At 40.7% G+C, this 25,461-nt stretch overlaps 1 protein-coding gene across 1 annotated transcript in view; it reads right to left on the bottom strand.

The window, feature by feature from the left end:
* LOC311053946 (guanine nucleotide-binding protein G(s) subunit alpha) overlaps nt 1-20,974 on the bottom strand; it is a 37,626-nt gene extending 16,652 nt beyond the window's left edge. Inside the window, exons 1-4 of the mRNA XM_084069757.1 lie at nt 19,478-20,974; nt 11,284-11,356; nt 4,074-4,128; nt 3,577-3,696 (exon numbers count right to left, since the gene is read on the bottom strand). Of these exons, the coding sequence (XP_083925883.1) occupies nt 3,577-3,696; nt 4,074-4,128; nt 11,284-11,356; nt 19,478-19,616 (387 nt within the window). The 5' untranslated portion in view covers nt 19,617-20,974. The remainder of the gene's footprint in view (nt 1-3,576; nt 3,697-4,073; nt 4,129-11,283; nt 11,357-19,477) is intronic.
* Nucleotides 20,975-25,461: the final 4,487 nt, after the last annotated feature.

Here is a 25,461-nt window from a genome sequence, read left to right as displayed (position 1 = left end):
GATATATGATTGCATTGACTATGCACGCAGCACTTTCCAAGCCTTCTAGATGTACATTCAAAATAATGTTGCTCTGTGTATATATAGTATATACAGTATGCAGACATAATTTGCCATAGCAAATTCCCTTCTTATGGGTGATTATAAGAAAGCAGCATATGGAGTTTGTCTGTCGTCCGTAGAATGTGACTGAGGGCCTAGTGGTCTAGTACTGCAGCTTTGTTGACACCACATGCAGTGTGCGTTGTGCCTGGTCGGGGCCTGTGTACATGTCTGAGAAGGTAAATAGTGGTGGAGGGAGACAGAGACACATACCAGTAGGGCAGAGGAAACTCACTGGAACAGCTCACTTTAAACCAACTGGGCTGCACCATTATTTGTACGCTTAATACCAAATTTGACAAATTTAGCTCATAATCGCATCCAGAGTGATTTATACAACAAGCGAGCAGATGGGGGATGAGTATGGCTCAGAATGGCTTAAAAGGTAATCCCCGATTAATTTGCTGGTAGGTGTGATAACAACTATTAATCACAATTATTAGTCCTGATGAAAATAATTGACTACGATTTCTATTCAACAGAGTCCGAGAGCGATACAAAGAATTAACAACTTCTCAAGTCCATGCACAGCTCATAGTCATAGCAGTAGTGTTTTTTGCTCTTATCCCATTTCCGGTTCAAGTCAGTGGTCCTATACCAATTCATGGTTTACTGAAATAAAAAAGGTACTACATTCTCTCATGAGTGTCTGTCTATTATATGCTGCCTGTTTCAGTTAAGCAACAGGAACTTTGTGGTAGTAATGGCCATACACAGGGTCTAATCCAGGCCAGACAAGATACTTCCTGGTTTCAGAGTGGATATATCTATTTGCATTTCAGTGTTACTCTCACCCTCTTTCTTTCTCATTCCCTCTCTGTACACTGATTTATGACACACAAAGTCTGTAGAATGTAGAATATGAATGAGATACATAGCTTGGTCAACAAAAAAGGCAACCACATAATTGAAATAATGTTACACATGATCTGACTGGAAGTGAGGATAAAGTGAGGAGGATCTTGTTAAAAAACACACACACACACACACACACACACACACACACACACACACACACACACACACACACACACACACACACACACACACACACACACGCACACACACGCCCAGATGCTTACTACTGATGCTCTGCCTCATACTATCAAGCTTCCTTTTCCTAGCAAAAAGGACAAATGCCAATCTCCATCCTCCTGATTTACAACGGGGCCTTGCATTTGACAAACAAGTCAACCAAACAAACAAATGCTTCCAAATAAAACAATCAAACCAGTAATGGTTTCCCAACAACTAGGCATATGTGGAATGTTCTGGGGCAGCAGGGAGACTTAGCGGTAGTGAAAAGACACAGGTTTGATGCTCACCACAGATATGTGTCTTGAGCAAGACGCTGAATGCTTTGCTCGTTGTACTGTAAAAAGCTGTGGTGTCAGCAGCATGACTTGATGTATAAATAAATTAATTAAGATGCTTAAAGTGTAAGATCACAGACAACTCATACATACGTGTATGCCTGCCTCTAGATCATCCCATACCCTTACATATCACCTGCTTGCCTAGGCTCAAATTCTATGTGCCTTTTTTAAATGGATAAAATATTTTATAAATAACTTATAATGAACACTTAGACTTGACCCCCCAGCGAACCCATCATGTTTTACAGTCTTTCTTTATCATAGGTCAAGCGCTTTAGGGAGTAAACATTCCTTCTTTGTCCTCCTAAAGATCAGTATTTATAGTAAAATGAAGTATCTGATTTCAATCAATCAACTTTTATGTGTTCAAGTGGACAGGGCTGTGTTTAGCTCACTTTCAGCAAAACATTATAAAAAATGTAAACAAAACATTAGTTAATAAAAGAAAAAAATTCTATTGTACGCTACTAGAGGTCTGGGGCGCTACGTGGCCCTCACTTCTAGTAGCCTGGCCCGCACATCCGAGAAAGATACAGTAGAGATGCGCGGATGGGCTTTTTCGTCAGCCTAATCCGCGTGTACACGTTTATTATCCATCTGTCATCCAGCCGCATTAATCATATCATCCTATTTATAGATCCGCATTGACCTCATTTGTGCCTGATGGAAAATGACGTAATATTAAAATACTAAAAACACGCGCACACCGATATTTCGTGCTTTTTAAAAACTATAATAGGCCTATAGATAGATTAATTTATCATTAATTTATTTCCCGCATTATTTCACCCGCAGTTTATCCAATATTAATTAATAATCATATTTGATTTGCGTTATACTCCTGACCTGTGGGAGGCAGCAAAGTGCCATAAGGCATCCAGTGTGGCGGAAACTACATGAAGAAGGATAGAGTGGTGCGCTACTGAGGCAAAATATGGCCCAAACAACTAGTACAAATGTATCCTGAACAATGAAAAGTACACAAGGCAAATCTATTTTTCGGCTAAATGTGTAAGGATAATATAGCAAACTCCGCCAGCCCCTTTAAGGCGTTTGTATTATTAGAGATAAACAACTTCTATGTAAAGTAGGAAATGAGTGAGGATTCAAGCCAGCCAAAGGTAACTGTAAATGAACAGCAGCACTCTGACCTCACAATTTGTTAAGTCAATTATTAGATTAATGGGAACACTCCACAGGGAGCCAAATCCCTCAGCCTAACCCTAGAGCTAGAATATAGCAGGTCATTAGTATACCTCAAACCTCACCTCTACCATTGTCATGGGGTTAAGACCTGGGATGATGGGAGTTTCTGCTACAGTGCATTGAAAGGATAGTGCACATCCAAGTTCCCAGGTGTAGGACAAACAACAAATGCTGCTTCAAATACTATTGGTGACAAACCTACTGCTGCTGCTACTACTACTATAATTTAAATACATTTTTGCTGAGTCAGTTTTTGTTTACATCAGTAGGATAGTAGACAGACAGGACACTGACGGGAGAATGAGATGGGGAAGGTCATGCACTAAAAGGTCTCCCCCCGAAATCAAACTGAGGACGTTGTGATTATGTGGTTGATGCGCAATCCGGTCAGCTACTGGATATTATTATTGGTAATAATGATAATACTATACCAAATACTATGATAGTACTAATTATACTTAACTTATAAACATAATATGCATAGCACATTTCAAAGACTACTACTACTGCTGCTGTGCTGCTATTTTTACTACTTGCGCCATAGCACTACTATTCTTACATCTATTACTATTACTACTTAAGCTACTACTGTTGCTATTACTGTTACTACTACTAGTATGATTTGCTGCTGCTGCTACAACTTCAACAAGTACTACACATGCAACTACTACAGTCAGATACCACCACTATTGTTATTACTTGCTGTTGCTTCGACTAAATTCCTTTTGTTGCTAATACTAGTGTGTGTGTGTGTGTGTGTGTGTGTGTGTGTGTGTGTGTGTGTGTGTGTGTGTGTGTGTGTGTGTGTGTGTGTGTGTGTGTGTGTGTGTGTGTGTGTGTGTGTGTGTGTGTGTGTGTGTGTGTGTGTGTGTGTGTGTGTGTGTACACTCACCGATGGGAACTCAAAGTCTTTCTGGTTGACAAGGTTGAGGACATATTCAATCCGATACTGGTTGTCAGGGCAGGCCAACCGCACTGGTGGGGTGAGTGTACTCATAGCCGTTACGATGGTCTGAACACACACACAAATTCATATAAGAGACACACACAAACATTGGTGGGCACACCTATTTATAGGTGCATATCGGTGCCGTCGGGCAGAAGCCTTCATCTCCATATTTCAACTTTTTATGTTTTTCCATAAATGAATGCCGTGCTTTGTCATGCATGAGTATCACACAAAAGTAGTGAAAATAGCCGATACCTTATGAGCTTATAGATCTGCTAGTTTCACTATTCTAATTTAATATAAAAAAATGAAAAAGGAAAGGTTTTGACATACAAGTTTTCAATCTGACACCAACTATATACTCTATTAATGAACCCTTTCAAACTTTTTACTGACTAAAGTGGTATCCATGCTTGCATACCTTTTTGCCAGTCACTCACCTCTATGGCCTCTTTAATATTATTCTTGATGTCTTGAATTTTTTGCTTCTTCTCCCTGACAAAGAGAGACACAAACAGATGCTCAGTTCAAAATATGGCATTAATACAGCAGAACCAGAGTGGTGACAACAACTCCGTTCACTCCAAAGAACCAACATTTTCACAGCAATTTCCGGATCATGGCGCTTCCGTTCAGTTCCCGGAAGTTAGAAGTACCATAAACGCTACCGCAGTAGATTTAGATCAGCTTCAGAACAGACCATTTGTGGTGCACTTTTAAAAGGTAAGACGTTTAAAGCAATAAAAAACTGCAATATGCTCATTAGCCAAATTAAAAAAGTAATGTTGGGTTAAAATATGTCAACCATTCAGGTAACAGTACCTGTTAACATTCAAATATTATCCAATTTATTTTTATGACATATCGATGTTAATACACATATGCGTCGGTGTGATATACTGTATACCGGTAAATATTCTATATCAATGCATTTACTGACACTGACTCACAGTTCTGCCTTTCTGTATAATGCATTCAAATAGCCCACCAGCTATTACTATTTCTGGGAAATGATTGAGTGGAATTCCGCCACTCTCTCTATACACCACTAGTCTCATCAGAACCCAACAACCAGGTTCTTCAACAAGCGCCTCGTTTCTCATGCCACCAGGGAGAAGTTGATTGTATTCACCCATGTCATGTTAGCTGTCTAATTAGGGACCTAGTAGGCCAGGGGAATGCAATTAACTTCCCGGTAGGATACAAAACCATCAGTACAAGGGGTCTCCTGGGAACCAGGGTTGAAGAACTCTGCCTGAAATTGAATCAGTACCAAAGCACAAACAGCTTTAATGGCCAAGACAAGTACAGATGCACACATTGCATACAGAGTTCTGTGTCTGTCAGAACACAGCAACATAAGAAGCTTAACACAGCTTGGAGAAAAATTAACAGGTACAAAATACACAACTTTATAACCGAGAGAGAGAGTTAAGTACATTAAGATTGACATTGACATATTGTTGTAGAAGATACTTGAATATTTTTAGCATATTACAATCTATAGGTTCAACTACCGGTAAAATGCACCCTCAGAACTCAGTCCAAAACCAGGAGAAGGTTTATGGGGTCTTAACCACATGGTCAGAGCACTGGTCTTTCTACACAGTAATTAATCTATCCATTTGTAACTCCAAGACCGCACAAATGTATGGTTCCATTTGCTTGCATTTATACTTAATTAGCACTCCCAATTTTACAGTGTACCAGAGAATTATTGTATTTTATACTCTTGCTAAACTGCAGCTGCACCAGTAACCACAAATAGGCAAGTTTCCACGTGTGGACGATAAGCTATATATTGTATCATATCCTAAAGAAGTATTGCTTAGGAGAGCTATGTAAAGTTAGGAGATAGAGTAGTTTATCTCATGTTTAAAGTGCTGAGATTGTTTTATATGTTGCAATATTCTACTTCTCTTTTCTGCTTTACCTACTTTTTGGCCAATAAAATGGCCAAATTGACACATTTGCTCTTACCTCATCTTATAATGGACTTGTACATTTCTGTTTTTGTGTTCAGTCTTGTACAGGAATTGAGTTCCGTGTGTTGATGGCACGTGACAGTAAACTACAGCACAATACATAGAATTCGTTTTTGATTTGGGAAGTGTAAACAGACCTTCACCGCCATGCCATGTGCGGTAATTATCTCTCAACTAAATGGTAGGCGTTTATAAAACATATTTGGTGTCTTTGTGGCAGAAACATGTCTAAAGAAAGCAAGCAGTAATAGCAGTTAATATATCATTTTACATTGAGCTGAGGAGTGAGGATAGACCATCATGCACGGTTTTTAGGTTTTGTTGTAATGAAGATGGGATTTGTCATAATGTCTTTATGTATCACCTATACGAGTAGTTCACATTTTGACTGAGGGTCTGAAGTTTGCCATGTCAGAACACAATGTATTAAATAACAGTATTCCTCTAGTAAACCATGGTTTCTTTTTTGTCCCCTGGTAGGGCTTATGTTTAAATCTGGTATTGCACAGCAAGCATGTACAGCACTTTCAGATTGTTTTTTACAATATAAAGTGCATTAGAATCTGAACACAATTCTGAAACCCCAAACCCCCAAAATCAAAGCCAAATCACCTCGCTACCTACTTTTGTGTACTCCTGAGCCACTGGTTTAGACTGGGAAACACTGCAGTAAACTATACTGCTGATAGAATGTGGTCCTAATTTTTGAACACACAATAGAGCTAGACAACTGATGTAGTCTTTGCTTACGAATGCTAAAATGATAGTTAAGTTATACTAAAGTACAACATGTGCATGTGGCACTGAGTGCACACACACACACACACACACACACACACACACCTCTGACTGCTATACTGGTGCGGTGATTGGCCAATACTGGTCTTTCACATATATACTGTCTCAGCAATCAGACCAACAATAATGTATTGATAAGATCAGCACAAATATGAGATTTCAACACAATGGATTATATTTCTATGATTTTCATATTTACTGTCGAGTAGATTACCGACTACTGACAAGAACTAGTCTAAAAACAAAATCCCCCAAATTAACTGTCTGAATGTTTAAAACGTGATTCAAATTTAGCCATGGAAAAGGGTTTTGCTCCCAGATTACAATAAAAAATCAGCAGCAGTGTCAATGGTGTACTGGTTAAGATGGTTCGTCCGGCATCTTGCTGCCCTGTTTCAATCCGGAAAAGCTTCCTACCTCTTGGCCTTACTAATGTCCAATTAAAAGAAAAAAAATCAGAAAGTGGATCGTGGGGATCCACATAGGACTGGCATGGCATGAGGATTTTGGACTTCATGTGGCCAGCCTGTGACTATCACACTTAAGTCCAAATTTAGGCAAGGTCTCAGCCTGATCCGAGCCCCATTCACCTCCATAATAAAATGAAAGTTAAATATCTCATGCGGTAAAAAAAAAAGGTATAAAACATAAAAGAAAAACAAATGTGGAGGTGCTTCTTTGGCCTACTGGTAGTGTGCACAAGAAATGTGACACAGTTTGTGAGATTAGCTCCGGACACACACAGACAGAACATTAGGGATGAGTACAGAAACTTCCAGTACCTACTGAACCGAATCACAACGGAGATTTCGGTGATTCGTTTTGGTGCCACTTAATGTCTGAGCTGTCAATTCGCCCCTTAGTGCTCTAAAGCAGACATTACAGGCAACCAACGTGTGACTACTAGTAAGCAAGCTTGTAGATCTCCTTAATCTCCAACTGTTAACAGTTTAAATACAGTAGAATGCCACAATCAAATTTGCCTTGGCAATAGAAATTTAAAAAACATATCATCGCTTCCCCCCCCTTTTTGGGTTGTTTTTTGTTATTAATTGAACAGTATCAGTATACTGTAGGCACCAGCATCAATTTCAAAGTACCGGTTTAGCAACGATTAGAACCAAACGATAGCCAGCCCTACCGACCTAATTACCGACAGCTAGCCTACTGCAAAGCCATGCCATAAAAATATGAAAAGGAGAGGACACACCTTCACCATCCACATTGGTCCGGGATCTAAAACTCCCTCCATTGGACCAGCCCTAAAATACTCACAAATTCACATTCAGTGTAACAACCTTCAACAACGACAAGCTGAAGGAAACAGCAAGCACACTAGATAGAGCCTGCAAGAAAGATATGGTTTGAGAGTGAGTGAGAGAGAAAGAGAAAAAGTCCATACCGGAGGACGGAGAATAGCCCCCACTAGAGAGACAAGGAGAAAAGGAGAGACCCAGACACGGAGAAAGAAAAAGAGAGAGGTCCAGCATTGGCCAGTCAGATTCACCCTCTTGTTTATTGTGTTAGGAGGGAGAATGAGAAGGCCCTGTTTACATTTTCAACCTGATAGTCATTAAAAATCACATGGGTCATTACAAAGTTGTGTGTGTGCCTTCTCAGTGCATCTTGGTCCTGTTAGAATGACAGCACAATGTTCATGGGCTTAACATCGACACACAATTCATCTCAGTATTGTTTCATAGGGTGGGAAATATAACGTGTGTATAAGTGTATTTGTATTTATCTATTTATGGACATCAATATTATATATGTCACTCTGGATATACTGTTCACAGTGGAGAAGGTGTGCACATCTTGTACCTATATTTAGGCCAGGTGCTGGACATCAAGGCAAGAATCAAGGAGAAGCAGGTAAAATATTCACATACTGGTTTAAAGCTCCCAAAACATACTTTATTTAATGGCGCAACATTTCAACCTTATAGGTCTTCATCAGGCAGCAAATATTTCAGTGACAATTTAAAGATATATATACATATATATATTTCAGTGACAATTTAAAGATTATATATATATATATACACATATATATATGCGCGCGCACACACACACACACACACACAGTGTGGATGAATCATACTGTAGTACGACGCGGTTCGTCTTAAATTCCATGTTACGGGGCACCGATGGGCTAGTGTTTAAGGCGCATACCACATAAAGGCTCTAATGCAGCCTGACAGCAAGTCGTGGGTTCGATTCCCAAGCCCGATGACCTTTACTGCGTGCCTCTCATCCCATTTCCTGTCACTATACACTGGAATATCCAAATAAGGCAGAAAATCCCCAAAAATTATATTAAAAAAATTCTGTTTGAATATGGTTGATATATAATTCAACAGGTTATGTGTAAATTATGTTAGTGTATGATGTTTTAAAATATTGTTCCACTTGTGTGTCCCCTTTGAATTTTAAGCACCTGTCCCTCTAATGGTCTCTGCACGGTCCTGGCTTAGGCTAACAATTGAAGGGCTCAAACACCATCTTAGAGGGCACACATAGTAGCACACACTCCCATATAATATAAGCATACACTTGTCTTGCATTGGACCTACCGTAACTTACATTACACGGGAATAATCATTTTACTACACTTAACATGCAGGAATTATGCTTAGCTTGGTAATGTTACAAATCTAACTGGAAGTGATGATAGTTGTGTGTTTGTGTGTCTTGTTAATGAACAAACACTCGACACACAAGCATTGTGAAGTCACGAGCTGTGTCACACACCGTTGTATGCCTTAGGTGCCGATTTCTAGTCTAACCAAGATGCTTCCGTTTTAATCACATCCACTAAACACAAACAGACAAAGAAGCACACAGATGCAGACACAAAGAAGTGCATAGACAGACAGACACAAACACAGCACCAACACCCACACAAGAGCCATAAACAATTATGTCCATTATTAATTATGTCAGTAAACAACGTATAGGCACAGACTAGTTGCAGATTAATGAAAGATATTGGACTACCGGCCCAGACCCCAGGTTGGGAAACCTGCGGTCTGCTTAAACAATGACTACTTAAACAATGACTACATGTAGCATCCTACAGTTAAATATTTGTAAAATGTTTGGTGTACATTTGAATCTTCCTGGAGATGGATGGGTGGGGGTTGCTTGCTACACAGGGATACTGTAAAACATGGCAAAAAGATTTTGAAACCCAGTTGAAACTTTTTTCCACTGAGCAGTTACACTGGAACAAGTGGAGATAAATGCCTTGAGATTTCGGCCTATCGATACGTCTGGTCGGTGACATTTAAATTCAATGTATTGGCTCAAACAGTGGAGAAAGTGGCCGCAGACAAACTACCAAAAATAATCTTCTAAAACCTTATTGTGACTGTTTACAAAAACTATTTGGCCCAGCACTTGTCCCAAGTCAATGTCACAAGTCAAATCTGCATGATTTTTTTTTTACCAAATTCTTGGGTTTAGTGGTGGAGAGAGGGCAACAGCATGACATTATTCTTAATATCTGAATACAATACATCTTGAATTGAATACACAGGATCCCAATGGAAACACGCCATAGTGCTTTCTTCGGTTAACCTTTTAGCATCCTTTTGTATGAACTGTACCTCTGTGATTTTTTTGCAAATCGTTAATAAAGTATTCAATCAATCAATCTTTACCATATCAGGTAGGTAGTGAAGATCAGAGAGAGAAAAAGAGAGAGAGAGAGACAGAAAGACAGACAGACAGCTAAAGAGAGCAAAAGAGTAGAGGAGATATGAAAGATACAGGACAATGAACCAGTACAGCATGGGTTGTGAAAATAGGCCAGGATAGCATTGCAAAATCCCTAAATTCTACACAACCATCTTGGTAACTCCCTGGTATTAATTGACCAGCTCAGTGGCCTACTGGCCTTGTGGTTAGAGTATCCGCTCTAAGATTGTGAGGTTGGAGTTCGATTCTGGGTCACACCAAGACTATAAAAATGAGACCCAATGCCTCCCTGCTTGGCACTCAGCATCAAGGGTGGGATTGGGGTATGTCACTGCGACATACTAGCATCATGTCAAGGGGTGTACTTGTACATCATGGCTGAGGGATGTTTCTCACACTAACCAGAAACAGGAGATTTAGGGCCAGGTTCAAGTTGCTAAAGCCACTAATATCGGATTTAGGACTAGGCAAGGGGCGTTACCCCGCAAAAGTTGCTATTCTGGGACACCTCCCTTACCGCTAAACACCTGCGCTACCCGTTACATTATGCATAGGTGTGGTTTGGGCGTTACAATGATAAAACCAATCGCAGTCTGACTGTGCTAGCCATTATCCCCAATCCAATCCTAATAGAGAGAGGTGCGCGCTGTGCTTCCTGGCCATCTCCACGAACCCATATGCGCTCTTGCGGGTGGTTTTAGAATCCGCTGTGCGCTTTCCCAAAGCTGCACCCGTGTGTGTGTGGGCAGAATAGCAATTTTGGGGATATAGCAATAACACGCCCACGGGCACGGCTCCACCCGCAAATAACGGTGTCGTGCATAATGGAGAACGGGTACTCACCTGTTTCCTAGGCTGTGTGCTTTCCACTTCCTGTCGATTTCATTGGATATCATTGGTCATCTGACCAGTTTCATTGGATCAAATCGACAGGAAGTGGAAAACCCATAGCCTAGGAAACAGGTGAATAGCAGGTGCAGAATAGCGTTTAGGGACAGCGCCAGCTCCCTTATCCGTATTTAACGGGTAATGGATAGAAAATCGCGGGTAAAGGTTAACGGGTAGGGGTATAGTGTGCCACATAATAGAGCCCATAGGCTGCCGCACGGCAAGGCTTACTGGTGTTAATTGGTGGGAGACACACCTGATGCAAATTGATCATACTTACTCTGCATTGAATCCGTTGACATGCAGAATCCTCATCTGTTTGACAATGGTGCTCTTTCCTGACTCTCCAGCTCCTGAGAGAGAGAGAGAGAGAGAGAGAGAGAGGCAGAGAGAGAGAGCGAATGAGATGACAGAACTACTCGACTTCCTGGTTGAGGTTATATGGTGCCCATTCGTCTGATTTACAGTAACATAACCAAAGTAATGTTAAATTATTTCACATAGTTTGTGTCTGTAGGACACAGGAACAGACACATAAAGATGTGAGGAGTCATTGGCAATGTGGAACAAGACCACATACAAAGGCTTGTTGGGATAAGGTAAGATGCCTGCATCTAAAATATCAGAGAATAGGATGATGCCTGCTGATACAACTATAGACAGTCTAAGTTTAGCTAAGCTCAATAATACACTAAGGTCTAAGACAGTGATATCTGCGATACAATTCCTTGTTTCTGACAAGTCACCTGGGTGAGTGTACCCAGGTCTGTGTGTATATATCCATCTCTCTCTGTACACACTATGGAACATAATGGATACATGAAGAACAGAAAGTCATTTGTGTGTTGATAGAGGACACAGTAAGTGGGGACACAGAAGGTTGACACTCAGCTGTGATTAGAATAGATCCTACTAGGCTAGTTGAAAGTCCACGCAGGTCCAGTGGTGGAAGGCTTGGTACTATCAAACCTTACTTAAAAAACAATTCCACAGGAAAGTTTCACAAAAGCCCTACGCAGAGCACTCTTCAAAACACAAAAATGTAAGTACCACTGCACTTAAAGTCGTGGTGAAATGGCCTTTTCTGTTATTTTATTTCAAAATTTCACTCTGAAATATCGTCTCAATCTGGTCTCAACCAATCAGAAGGTTGCATCCCTTCAGGCTATGTAGCAATGGAATCTCACTCGCAGCTGTGTGCAGCAGAGGGCTAGCATTTGTAGCCTGCCGCTCATGCTGCCCAAGGGAGAGAGAGACGGCCAGTGTGAAGCGTGTTTATTACTACGTTGCTTATTTCTAACCTAAATTGTTTTCAGATACATATTTTAGTGTGCTGATTATGTTTGAAATGAGTAATACACCGTAATACATCTGGACGTCATCTTGAATGAGATTCAAAATGCAGTAGCTCTGTAAAATCAGACAGATTTTACAGAGCTCTGTCAGTTCTGACTCTGTGTTTGGAGGAACGTGAGCTATGAGAATCAAACAGGTGAATGAAATCAAGATTAATTTATATTCATAACAGTTAATCTACGCATGTCATCACGCAGTACGGTTTCGTTTGACAGGAAGTAATTAAGATTGGCTTTTTAGGGACTTTTGATATTTATGACAGGCCCGCACTACGGAGATCATCTCATTACACGCATGGGGGTCCAGTAGAATTGGGGGGGGGGGTCCGCCAGTCGCGATCCTCTATTCCGGAGCTATGGCCAGTTCAATGTGGCTTGTTTTGGCCAAAAACAACAGAAAACCGAGAGAAAAATGACTTTTATAAATCCTTTAGCATGAATGGAAACTAGCTTTTTTTGTTGCGATCATGTGATTTCTGGGTGTACTCTTCTTTGGTGGTGCTTGGATCATTCACAGGCTGCGGAGCAGAGTCCTGCACAGGTCCAATTTTGAGAACCCACGCCCGCCCCGTCCGTCAATAATTAGATCCGTAGACCGCCCCGTCAGCCGTGATCATTTCAAAATACGAACCAGAACCGCCCGTCAAATAATGGACCTGTTGTCCGCCCGTTTACCCATGATTACATGCAGAGTAAAATTTAAATAGTCGTTGTGCTGTGTTACACAAGTGACTTTGTTTGGGCGGAAACAGTGCTCTCTGATTTTCACAATAAAATGTTACCCACCGTGTTTAGTTCAGTACCGCCCGGCCCGGCCCGTACCCGTGAACTTATAAAAGTATATTTTTCACCCGTCAAACGCGGGTACCCGTCGAGTATCCGACGGTGGGTTTGTAGATCCGATTCTTTTTGTGGCTTCTATGCCCAAGATGAGTGCCCAGACTCTCCTCGCTATTCCTACTAAGAGTTAAGAGTTAATAGCCTAATTATTCAAATTAAATAAAAATCTAATATCGAATCGAATCCCGAGCTTAAAATCGAAAGTCGAATCGAATATTAGGCGTATCGTGACACCTCTAGCTAAAAAACTTAAAAGAAAAAAAACACCAAACCAAATGTCGGTCCCTCTTCTCCATCTCTCTGTTCCATTGCGATTGTCTGCCTGGTTATTTTGTCTTTCTCTCTCTCTTTCTCAGATGTGATACAATGTCTGTATTTTTGTTTTTACTGAATGAGTCCACAGACACAAGTAACAGTAAAGCAACTCATTACTTATGTACTCTTTTCCCCCCCACAAAGTTGTTAAGTGGAGAGACATGAAGCAGAAGAGAGTACAAGAATAGAGCAAGAAGACAAGAGACAAGAGCGACTTGAGCTACTGTACCATAATCTATTCTATAAATGCACAGAATCTGTGTGTGTCCGTCTCTGCTTCCCCCGCATACTGTATCTTGAGAACCATCCGACCAATCGACTTCAGACTTGGCGTATGTATCGAAAAGAACCGAAGGGAGTGCAGTAGAGTTGGGAAATAAATATTCTAATCTCAAATATCCGTTTGAATGTGGGGGAAAAAAATGCACATTCGAATGTGAACATTTATATTCTATTAGTGGGCATGGCTACCGCCAAATGTTTTATATTGTCAATTATGTGCACCCTGACGGTCTTCAGTACCAGACTAAAGAGGCCGGGGATTAAGTGGTTAATGCCTCCACGAGACTTGAAACACTTCCACATGACAGTGATTTTTTTGTGTTTTTTGAAAATGTGTCGCTGAACAGGACATTGCATTTGCTTTCCATGTATACGTTACGATGGGGAGGCTACTGGCCAATCACAGCAGGCCTTTGCTTTAGGCTTTCAAAAGAACATTTTCTCCAATCCGCAATTAATTAATTTATTATTATTATTTGGTCTCCTCTTCACTCATCCTCTTACTGAAACATATAGCCTCGGTTGAGATCCAATCCGCCATCTTGTTTTTCTTGAAAATGTGTTTATTTAATGTACATGACTGTCGGACATGTATTGTTGTGTGTAAGAGGAGCACAATTGGAATTATCCTCATGAAGTTTTAACTATGTTGATTATTTTTTAACTAAACTAAACTAAATCTCACTAACATCTTTGACCATAAACTAATCTTTTTATTAGTTTATCTGTGTGTCAAAAAGTTCATATTTACACCAGTGTCTGTGAAGCAGTTAGTTTGTTCTTAATACTGAAAATAAGAAAGCAAAAGATGTCCAGAGTGACTAACGTGGAGGCTAATCTCCAGTTGTCTGGTAGATGCTGTTCCCCTCTAGAGTGGATATGGAAACTGTCTCTGTGTATGTGTATGTGTATGTGTATGTGTATGTGTATGTGTATGTGTGTATGTGTATGTGTATGTGTATGTGTGTGTGTGTGTGTGTGTGTGTGTGTGTGTGTGTGTGTGAGAAACTGGAAATCACCGGATATAGTAGGCGGGCTTTAGACTGGATCTGAGCACTGAACAGTAAATAAAAAACGTTCAACAGATAGCATTATAAATAACCCGCTGGCCCAAATGTACTTTTTAAACCGCTCGGGCCGGCAGAACACACCTTGCATTCTCCAAACACAGACGTTATCAAATGTAACTCAATATCATAAACGACAGAGTCACATACCTGACAAAATGGCCGGGTGGTTTCTTTATTTTTGGAACAGAGTTCTTATTATGATCTAAGATTCCCCTATGGGATATCCAATACAAAAAATAACCCTGTGACACTAACTCTGGGGGAGCCCGAGATCGAACCTGGATCCTCACGGTTGCCATCCGCATGATATGGAATAGACCCAGTGATGAGTTTTTTGTAAATTGATTTCGTATCCTTATTATGGGGGTCAATTCTTGATTCCTGGGCCAGTGATTAGAGTGGTGGGGCCAGTGATCTTAAAAAGTCAAAGTGACTAACTTGCCCTAATCCGGTTCTCTCCTCCTGATCAGCGCTAAGTAGCACAGGTCTACTCGGTTCGCTTGGGTATTACACATAAATAAATTGAGCCTTTGTCAAGTCCCGCCCGTGGAGCTGGTGCTTGGTGGCGGCCATAGCTGAATGGTTAGAAAGCCCGCCTGGGAAGCCAAAGGTCCTAGGTTCGATTCCAGGCCTCAGCAACGTGTTCAAGTGCCCCACTTAACCCCTAACTGCTCCTCGAGTGCTGCCCTCAAGTGCTCACTGCTCCTAGGATGAGTAAAATGCAGAGGAGAAATTTCACAGTATATGAAAATATACAGTGGGGGACCAAATTATTATTATTATTGCTTGGTCAAAAATCCTCTCTCTCCATCCACTATCGTTGAAATGTGTTTTTCAGTTGCCAAAAAAGGGTTCCAAATGTTCTTCCTTAAATAGTGCAGTGTTTCATATCCAGCTTGGCTAGTGGTAGAATTGGCCACCTTTAAATGAAACCAAATAAATAGCATACTTCCTGATTGCACAAGTGATAGTTTTATCTTGTGAGACAATGCAAAAAAAACTAGGACACTCAAATCACCTAGAAAAACGTACCATTTTGATATAGACACCGACCTGAATGGTCGTAGAATTTGCACAATATGTCACGGAATATTAAGAGTAAAGTCATGGAATCTGATTAGCAACATGTTCATGAGTGTGAGATACCAAAGGCATGACACTTATTCCGCTTTGGATTTCAGTGCAGCTTTTATAAGAGGTATGATTGAAGCTTTTACTGTTTGAAGCCAATTTCATTGTTCAAAGTGTTTGTCAAAAGACAATACAAGTACAGTGGAAAAATACAGTTTTATAATATAGACTATAAGGCTAAGTTTAGTAACTATAGTGTACAACAAAACATTAACATCTTTAAAGCTACACTTTGTAACTTTCATGTCAACCATTACCCATCTGTCCGGTACAATTTAGGAATTTAGCAGATGCTCTTATCCAGAGCAACTTACAATAACAAGCAGGTAATCACATACATAGAATGGAGAGAGACAGTGTAGCGCCTCAGGAAACTAGGATCACAGATAAACCAAGAGCCTAGCATCAGTTTAAACACAATACTATCAAAATAATAATCTGTACATTGAGACAATAGGATACCAGCAGGTCAAATTTGACATGCCATCCAAATTACATTCTTAACATTGTAGTCAAGAAAAACAAGCCTAAGTAACAAAACATGAGAACGACCACAGAATGACCACTGTATGTCTGCATGGTAGTCATATCTTGGTCAGTCACTAGCATCAACCAAGCAGGAGCTGGCAGGAAGGGGTACAGGGAGAGTGAAATGCTGGGGGGTGAGGTGGAGTCTGAAGAGGTGAGTCTTCAGATTACTGCGGAAAAATGTCATACGTATGTCAAATGTCATACCCAAGATTCGAACCTGGGTCGCCGTGCAAGAGCTGATTTTTTCTTTTTCTTTTTTTTAACTACTGAGCTCAAGAGAGAAATAGAATTTTGACATTCAGGCAGTACCACTTGTGAACCAATAGTGGTCAAACCAGACCAGAGGATATAAATGTCTCAACAGAAGCGCATGGGGGCATATATATTAATAAATAACATATATATTAATTCATTAATAATATTTTGATTTAAAAAGTTACATAGTGTAGCTTTAATACTATTGCTCTCTAGATAGTAGGCCTACATCAGGTGTGTGTCGTGTGTGTCTCTGAAATGTTCTTTGTGTGTCTCTGAAATCCAAAGTTATGCTTAAAGGTTTACCCTGGTGATGTAACTGGGGTACAATCCATGAATGTGAAAACTGCAACCCTTACTTCGTGGTTTTTGGCCATTACCATCAGTGGCTGTGACATTGGCCTTGTATGCTGTGTTTACAGCAAAATAGTGATCTTGACTTAATAAACCATGAATCAGCCCGGACCGCTGGCGTAGCGGTCCCGGCACCTAGGCTCCAAAGTAGCCTGACAGCACGTCGCGGGTCCCATCGGTTGCTCCCCATCTCTCTCCCCATTTCCTGACAACCTATTATCCTATCAATAAAAGGCACTAAAAAATAAATAAATAAATAAATAAAGGGCAATTGTCTCGGTCAATATGGGTTGTATCATAAACATTGTTTTTAAAGACGTTGTAAGATAATTGTCAACAACGAACTGGAATGAACATCAGTAGTATGAGTATCTAGTCCAGTTGTTCTTAACCAGTTCTCAACTGGGACAGAAGTGGGGCCCCACTTCCCCAGTATATTAAATAACACATTATACTTCTACTAAAGTTGTCTGTGAGTGATCCTGTCAGATCATACTGTAGTGACCCCACATGTGTGCAGTGATATAATCCTGTGGGTCTACACACACTGTCTCAGTGAGGAATTAACCACTAATTAATTGTAAGAGTTTATTTCCTAACTCTACATCATTTCCATCCATTTTGGACACATAATTATCCAAGTTCAATATTCAATACATCTGAAAATATACTGAAATATAGAGGGATTTTAGAAGTGTGAAATGCTATAATTAACTAGGGACTCACTTATCATGCTTGCTTACTAACCATAAAAAAAGTCTAATTATTTGATTCATTGTACTATTTGATTCATTGTACTATATTACACTACTTGACAGGCATCAATGTCAACAGGACCATCACTGACATTAAACTGATAATAAGATGGTTGAGTATCAACATTAGGCCGTCCATAGAAAGTATAGGAATTTGAGTAGGTTACTAGTGATCCTTCTGTGCTTGTTGTGGTATTGTTCGTCAAAATATACAAAATCACAAATAGCTAGTTCCAAAGTTGAATGACAAAGTTAAAACTGTCAAATTATATAACAGAAAGCTTAACTTTATGGCAGACATCTTTGTTTTTTGTTTTCAGGCAAGTTTTGTCCTTCTGCTTTCCTAAAGTCATCACAACTTCCTGCCAAGCATAAATACTGGCATGTCATTCAATAGGCCAGGTCTCAGGCATTTCTCTAATCAAATATTATGATTTTCAGAAAGTACATTGTGACTTCTTGGGCATGATAACCCAGGGCAAAATGAGGGCAGTATTGTCCATAATAGAAGACAGTGAGTAAAGTTTAACTATCATACTCTTTCTTAAGGCCAACGGTGTCTCTCATTCACACACACACACACACACACACCCACACCCACACCCACACACACACACACACACACACACACACACACACACACACACACACACACACACACACACACAAACATACTGTAAACCAACGCAACCACATGTTGAGTCTTATAGACATTTAATGTTTAATTAATGTTTAATGGGTTAAGAGAGATAGAGGTGTGTGTGTGTGTGTGTGTGTGTGTGTGTGTGTGTGTGTGTGTGTGTGTGTGTGTGTGTGTGTGTGTGTAGTGTTGTGGAATAAAAGCAAATGTGGAAAACCCATTAAACAAATGAAAATTACGCAACATTATTTCTATTTAGACGGAATTTGCCATGTCTTCTAGCATGTTTTGGTGGTGTGCAGTTGACTGTCAGTTCACAGCAACATGTCAGAAATCAGGATAGTGGTGCCACCTTGTAGCCTTTAGCATTGGCCAATGTTACAATGTTGCACGTAACAACATCACTGAACTGAATGTAGTGCAGCCAGGAGAACGGAGCGGTGGTGTGGAGCTGTGGTTCTCAACCGTGACCCCCCAAAATAATCATTTTTGAATTGGGGACCCCCCCCCCACACACACACACACACACACACCCTGACAAGCACTTGGAATTGTAAGAGGTGAGGCATTACATTTTCGATTCCACAGATAAAAAAAATTGAAAATAGCAGATGCACAAGCTCACAACGCGTTATGAGCTTGAAGATCGGCTATTTTCACATTTCTTGCTGTCTTATATTATTTGACAATTTGACCAGTGTTTCACCAGCTTTTATAGTATGGTTTGTTGATTACTTTTGATGCAGTTATGGTCTTTTTCTTTTCGAGGTATTAAGAGGGTCTTAAAAGTCCTTAAATTGTCACTTCACTATCATCTGGGGACCACCCCAAAATCATGTGGGGACTCCCCTGGGGGTCCAGACCCACAGGTTGAGAACCACTGGTGTGTGGAGAGTGAGAGGCCTTCATGCCTGCAAAAAAAAGAAAGAAAAAACTCTTAACTTACCTAAAAGTAGTAGCCTGTGCGTTGCTCTGTATATCTGTTTGTCCTTTTGGAGTTGCTTCTCTATCTTTTTGTTTGCTTCTCGTTGTGCTTTCTCCTCATTTCTCTGGTCTTCGGTCTTGCTGTTGCCCAAACAACCCATCTTCCCGCAAGAAAAAAAGGGGTCCAGCAGGGGAGGAGGGGGGGGGACGTGGAAAAAAATAAATAAATAAACAAAAACTATTCTAGATCCCTCGTTTGGCCCGCGAATTCGGGAGCAATATCAACGACATCTACACGGTTTGACGTTTGTCGTCTGATCGAAACGTTGTCCGATCTCGTAAGACTGTCTCCGGCGTTATAAATTATGTGAACATAACGCGTATTTTTCAGCAGATCTTTGCTGTCAGAAAAAAAGGGCAGGATACTGCTGATGACGACACCGAGGCCGCCTTCTCAGTTTAGCTGAATTTCTGTTCGGCTTTTTCCTTCTTCCATGCAGTATCTGTGATATAGACACGAATTGTAACCAACGATTTAATGACTAAAAGAGGATTTTACCTCTTTGACTTCCAATCGGAGGGAGCATAAACAGCCTATTTTGCATCTCCAGCGCGCGGCCCGGGTCTTGCGTCTCACTGTTGCCCGTGACAGGGACCCGAACTCGGCATGTCAGAAAAACTCGCCTGTACAATAATGGCACGGATCTTTTTGGCACGTTTTGTAACAAGCATTTCCACGATAACGCTTCTGTTTTCTACGTATTTCCCCTGGAAGTCTGTCTTTTGTTCGCGCAAAAGACGGGCAGCAGAAGGAAAAGTGTTTGCACTTAAAAAAACAACTACATGTGTAATATTTTCATCGCTTCCGTCTTCATTCAACTCCTTTTTTCTATACATCAAACAACCCCAAAGATCTCTTAATTTGCCTATGGGGCTTTAGTATGGTTCCCAAAATAATTCCGTTTTCCGATTTTCCTCCTTATTTGAGATGGCTGTTCCTGTGCCTTTTCCCCCTTTCCAAAAAGGCCTTCTTCTCTCTGCCCTCGCTTTTTGTTGCTGAATGTGTATCCTCTCTTCACATCACCGATAGTCCCCCACTCATTCCTGGGTCGGTTCCTGGATCCTTCTAAAACACGACAGCGACGCGAAAATCCTTCGAATTTCCCCACGTTTCTTGCAAGTAAAGCACCGCTATCAGGCTGCAGTTTTATATTCCTTTTGAATCCGAATGGCAGCAGCAGCAGGCTGTGACTATAGTACATGTGCATTTACATTCACAAATAATAGGACACAGGTTGTAACTAACAGCACATTCCACCGCGAAGGCCGCCGCTTCCTCCCGGGGCTGGTTGGTTGGTCGTGGAAGAAGGTTCAAGATAGGAATCATCAATTCTTCAAGGTATTATTTGTTCCCCCTTTTCTTTCTCTCTCCGGGAATAGTATATTGAGACAGACAGCGTTGAAGAGACGGGGTGGGGCATAGCATAGCCTACAACGCTTCATGGGAAGGACCGAGAGAGAGAGAGAGAGAGAGAGAGCGTTTCATCACATGATTACACAGAACGTCAGCATGGCCATATTTTGCGGAGAAAACGGCGCCCTCTTCAAAGAAAACGACAGATTATTTGGGGACCCTCAACTCAGTCGACTATTTGGGAGGGGGTACAACACCCAGTGGTGGAAAAAGTACCAACATGTTTTACTTAAGTAAAAGTATCTATGCATGCAGTGGACATATACTCTGTTACAAGTAAAAGTACGGAATTAAAATTGAGTAAAAGTACCAAAGTATTGGCATCAAAATATACTTAAGTACTAAAAGTAAAAGTACTCATTATGCACAATGTCCCATTTCACAAGTTTCCAAATGTATACAATCTTTTGAAAATAGCAGATCTATAAGCTCAAATGCTAGCTGTGAGCTTGCATGTAGAGCTTAAGTATTGGTCTGAAGTAATGTTTTACAGTAACTACAAGTAGGCCGGCCTAACTATTAACTAAAGTCATCATCAGTAGTTTTTATTATTTCACGAGGATTTACCCTAATAGGATAACAAAGTGAATGTTACTGCTATGGCTAAGTTCTAGCCACCATATTGATAATCATTTCAAGATCTATAATCAGGCCTTATTATCAATCTCATGAAAGAAATTCCACGCCATGGCCAGGGTTTTTGACTTGACTAGGCCATTCAATGTTTCTGTCCCTCTATAGACCCGAATGTGAAAATATGTTAGAGTTTTTATTAAAATATGAAATGTTATAACTGTAGCCTACATGAGAAATAGATCATGGTAAAATTGATTGAATAGTCATTGCCACTGGTATGTTTTTGTATTGTAATATCAAGTAAACGTAATTATAAAAAATATTATCAAACTTGAACTTAAATAGTACTTAAATAGTACCCTGGCTGGGCCTGGGGACCTCATGGACCCCCCACCCCAAGGGTCTCTCCAGAACCACATTGGGGTCTTCATTGTTTGAGTTTCTTAATTCAAGTTTCCTCTGCAGTTTATGTACGGTAGTATTTCTCTCTTCTATTATTTCATTATTACTTTAATTAGACAAAGCTTTTCCGTTATATTCTATGATTCAAATAGTCGTTTGTTATCATCTTAAATAATGTAAACACTCTTTCTTAAAATGATAATGTATCTAAATCTATAGGTTCTAGAGCTTCTTCTACACATCTTCTACTAATATGGGGTCATATATTCCATGGAGGTTCTCTATTTTATACAATCATTTGTTATTACCATTTGACTGTATAAAAATACACAGAAGAGATAGGCCCATCTCTTTTGCTGTTAGGTCTGTCAGACACTAGAGGGCAGCAATCTCATAGTTGTGAACTGCAGGCTTGTAAGCATTTGGCATTCAGTTGAATCAGTTAAAGTAACTGCACTTTAAATACTAAGGGAAGAACACCCATGCTCAATTACTTAGCCAAATACAAGCACAGCCCACTGCACATACATAGATTATGACTAAAATCCATTTATGGAGGTGAACATGGTTGTAGAAATGTATACTGAATTGAGTGAATTGGTAGTGTCTTCCTGACTCTCACCCACTGCATGCTGGGAGAGGCTTCAGCCCCCTGCAAGATCATATATACAATTAATTAATTTGAACTCCTTTCCCACCCTCTGCCACTGCTGAAGAGCGCATCTCACAGTATCTCACAGTAGATGTCTTCCCACCACCTCAAGCTCAACACAGACAAGACTGAGCTTCTCTTCTCTCCCAGGTAAGTCCTGCCCCCAGCAGGATCTAACCATTTCCATTCCCCTGGGCTGGTGGCTTCCGTTCTACCCCACCTGCCAATCAGTCGCTGGATTGGACCAGGAAGTGGGGGGACATTAACAGGAAGGTTAGAGAAGTGAAGTGGGCCTGCCTGGCCTGCAGGAGAAATGGGCTGTTTTGTGAATCATTATGTTTAATTCATTATATATTATGTAAAAAAAAAAAAAATTGTGAATACTTTAACATTTTGTCCAATCTGTATGGTATAGTATGATAATACAATATAACGTTTGGTCTCCCTACACCAGTGGTTCTCAAACAATTTTTGCTCAGGGCAGGGCACCCTTGTAAATAACTTTTTCATCCACGGCACGGTACATTGTTACTTTTTCGCACCGTACATATATGTCATGTTATGGTATGTAAATATATAACTTTTTCCCCTAAGATATAGTATGTCACGTGGAAAGCTCCTTATTAGGACAGATTGAAAATAACATTACTTGACATTTAACCACTTGAACCCCAGCATCCCTATTCAGGGGGAATATTTGCCCAAAACAGCAGATCTACAAGCTCACAAATGTGTTGTGAGCTTGTAGATCTGCTATTTTTGGCAAAGAGATTTGGTGTTGATCGAAAAAGAACGCACCAAGTGCAATGTAACCCAGGTCCATTTTAGTGGTATAGACTCAAAGTGGTTAAACTCAAGTGATATTGATTATACTAGCAAAGTATTCTGTGGCACCCCTTGACTTGCGTCACAGCACCCACTTTGAAAAACCCTGCCCTACACAACCTTTGACACAATCCTGTTTATGTGTTGACATGAATTTAGACCTGAAGTTCAAAATCCAATTTCTCCCCAGAGCAAGCAGGCAGGCTCTATTAACTCTGTGGTCAGCACTTGCGCAGGAGACCCGGATTCAAATCCGGGGTAGAACAGAAAAGTTACATAGTGCAGCTTTAAGTATCCTTAATTATAATTGTAGCCTATCTTTATTAAAGTATTACATTTAATGACACTCAAGGTGTGTGTATTTGTCTTGCATACACACTCAGGTCGGTGAGAGCAGCCAATACAAACAAACAATGTGCACAATACGGGGGAGGGCCAAACTAAAAAGTGGGGGTGACAAAATCTCTCAGTGCACCCCCATTCTGGCACAAGTGACATCTGTCCTTCAAAACACACATTGCAGCAATCACTCGATCGTACAGGTTAACACTTTACAACATCTGAAGGATCAGACCTTTCCTCACGCAGGAGTCTGCCCAGCTTCTTGCTGTCCACACCTAAAACACTGGTGTTGCCCTACAAGGCAACTAAAGGCACGGCACCCAATACCTTCAAGACACAATCCAACTATAACCCCTACGCTCAAATCAGGTAACACAGGGATGCTATTTGAGCCTTAGACCCAGGACAATGCTCCACACATCTTAGATTCTTCTCCCTCCTGGCTCCCAAACATGAAATAAACTCCCCATTGCAGTCAAAACTGCAGACTCACTCCCAATTTCTTTTTTTTCTAAATATATTTTTGGGGCTTTTTCTGCTTTTATTGATAGTATACAGTAGACTGGCAGGAAATGGGGAGAGAGAGATGGGTAGTGACACGCAGCAAAGGTCATCAGCTGCGCCAGCCGTCCGGGCCACTCCCGATTTTCCACCATAGTCTGAAGACTCACCTCTTCAGACTCCACCTCACCCTAACACTCATCCCTCCTTGTATCCCTTCTTGTCACCTAATCCTTTTTTCGATAGTTTACTATGCAGTTACATCTTTGCCACTTATCGTGTTTCGACAAATGTTGTGTTTTTTCTTCACCACAAATATTAAGAATGTTATTTAGATTTAGTTATTTAGTTTTTTGAACGTTTTCAATAGCATAACGTCCTGCTGCCTCCTGCATTATGTGCAATTTCGAAACAGGTAGCTCATAACATGTCTACAGTGGATTTTTAGGAAACAAAAACTAGAAAGGGGATGATCCAAGTTTTCCGTACAGCTGCAATGTTGGTGAGTTTAATGTTGTGTAATGCAATCAGATAGGACTTTTCTGTTTGGATGTATGGGCTGTCAAGGGTTGGTATTGCAACTCTAGATTCCAGATATTCAAAATAGAATCTAGGAGTTGCTTGCGGCTATGTGTAGCCCAGCCTTGCATGGGTCTGCTGCTTTGCCATGCGTTCTTTATAACTTTGCACCATTGAGTTAGCTCTCTCTCAACGGAGAGAGACAGCTCTCTGCTGGCATTCTCTCTTGTGTCGTGCCCTGAGATCAGGTACAACATGCTACTATAAAGAGGGAAGTACAATTATAGCCTGGAAACCAGACAAATCTGCCAGTGAAAAATAATAATTTGCCCTCGGCAGATTTGGTCTGGCCCGCTCGGTTGTGATTGGAATTCCCTGCCCCCCAAGTTGTGAGGCACCAATCAGGGCCCAGTATGCAAAATGGGGCAGCTTTTTCACCAGAGGCATTTTTTTAATTCACCCCTTGGAAATGCAGGCTCCACACAGAGATTCCAACTAATATCTACGCACTGTACACAGTGATATTAATCTGGCCATGATAGGCTAGCACAATAAGACAATTGGAAACACATGCCGATCAATTAAACCTGGCACTGCTACCATGAGTCACTCCCTCCGTCAACAACCGGGACTCCCTATCCTTGGTGTTTTGCCTTGATTGAGCTTAAGTCCTAACATTTAACTTCACCAAAACTATGCCTAAACCTAACCCTAA

This window comes from Gymnoscopelus microlampas (assembly GCF_963454915.1).
Source record: "Gymnoscopelus microlampas genome assembly, chromosome: 10".
NCBI lineage: Eukaryota > Metazoa > Chordata > Actinopteri > Myctophiformes > Myctophidae > Gymnoscopelus > Gymnoscopelus microlampas.
This window is presented reverse-complemented; position numbering and strand designations above follow the sequence as displayed.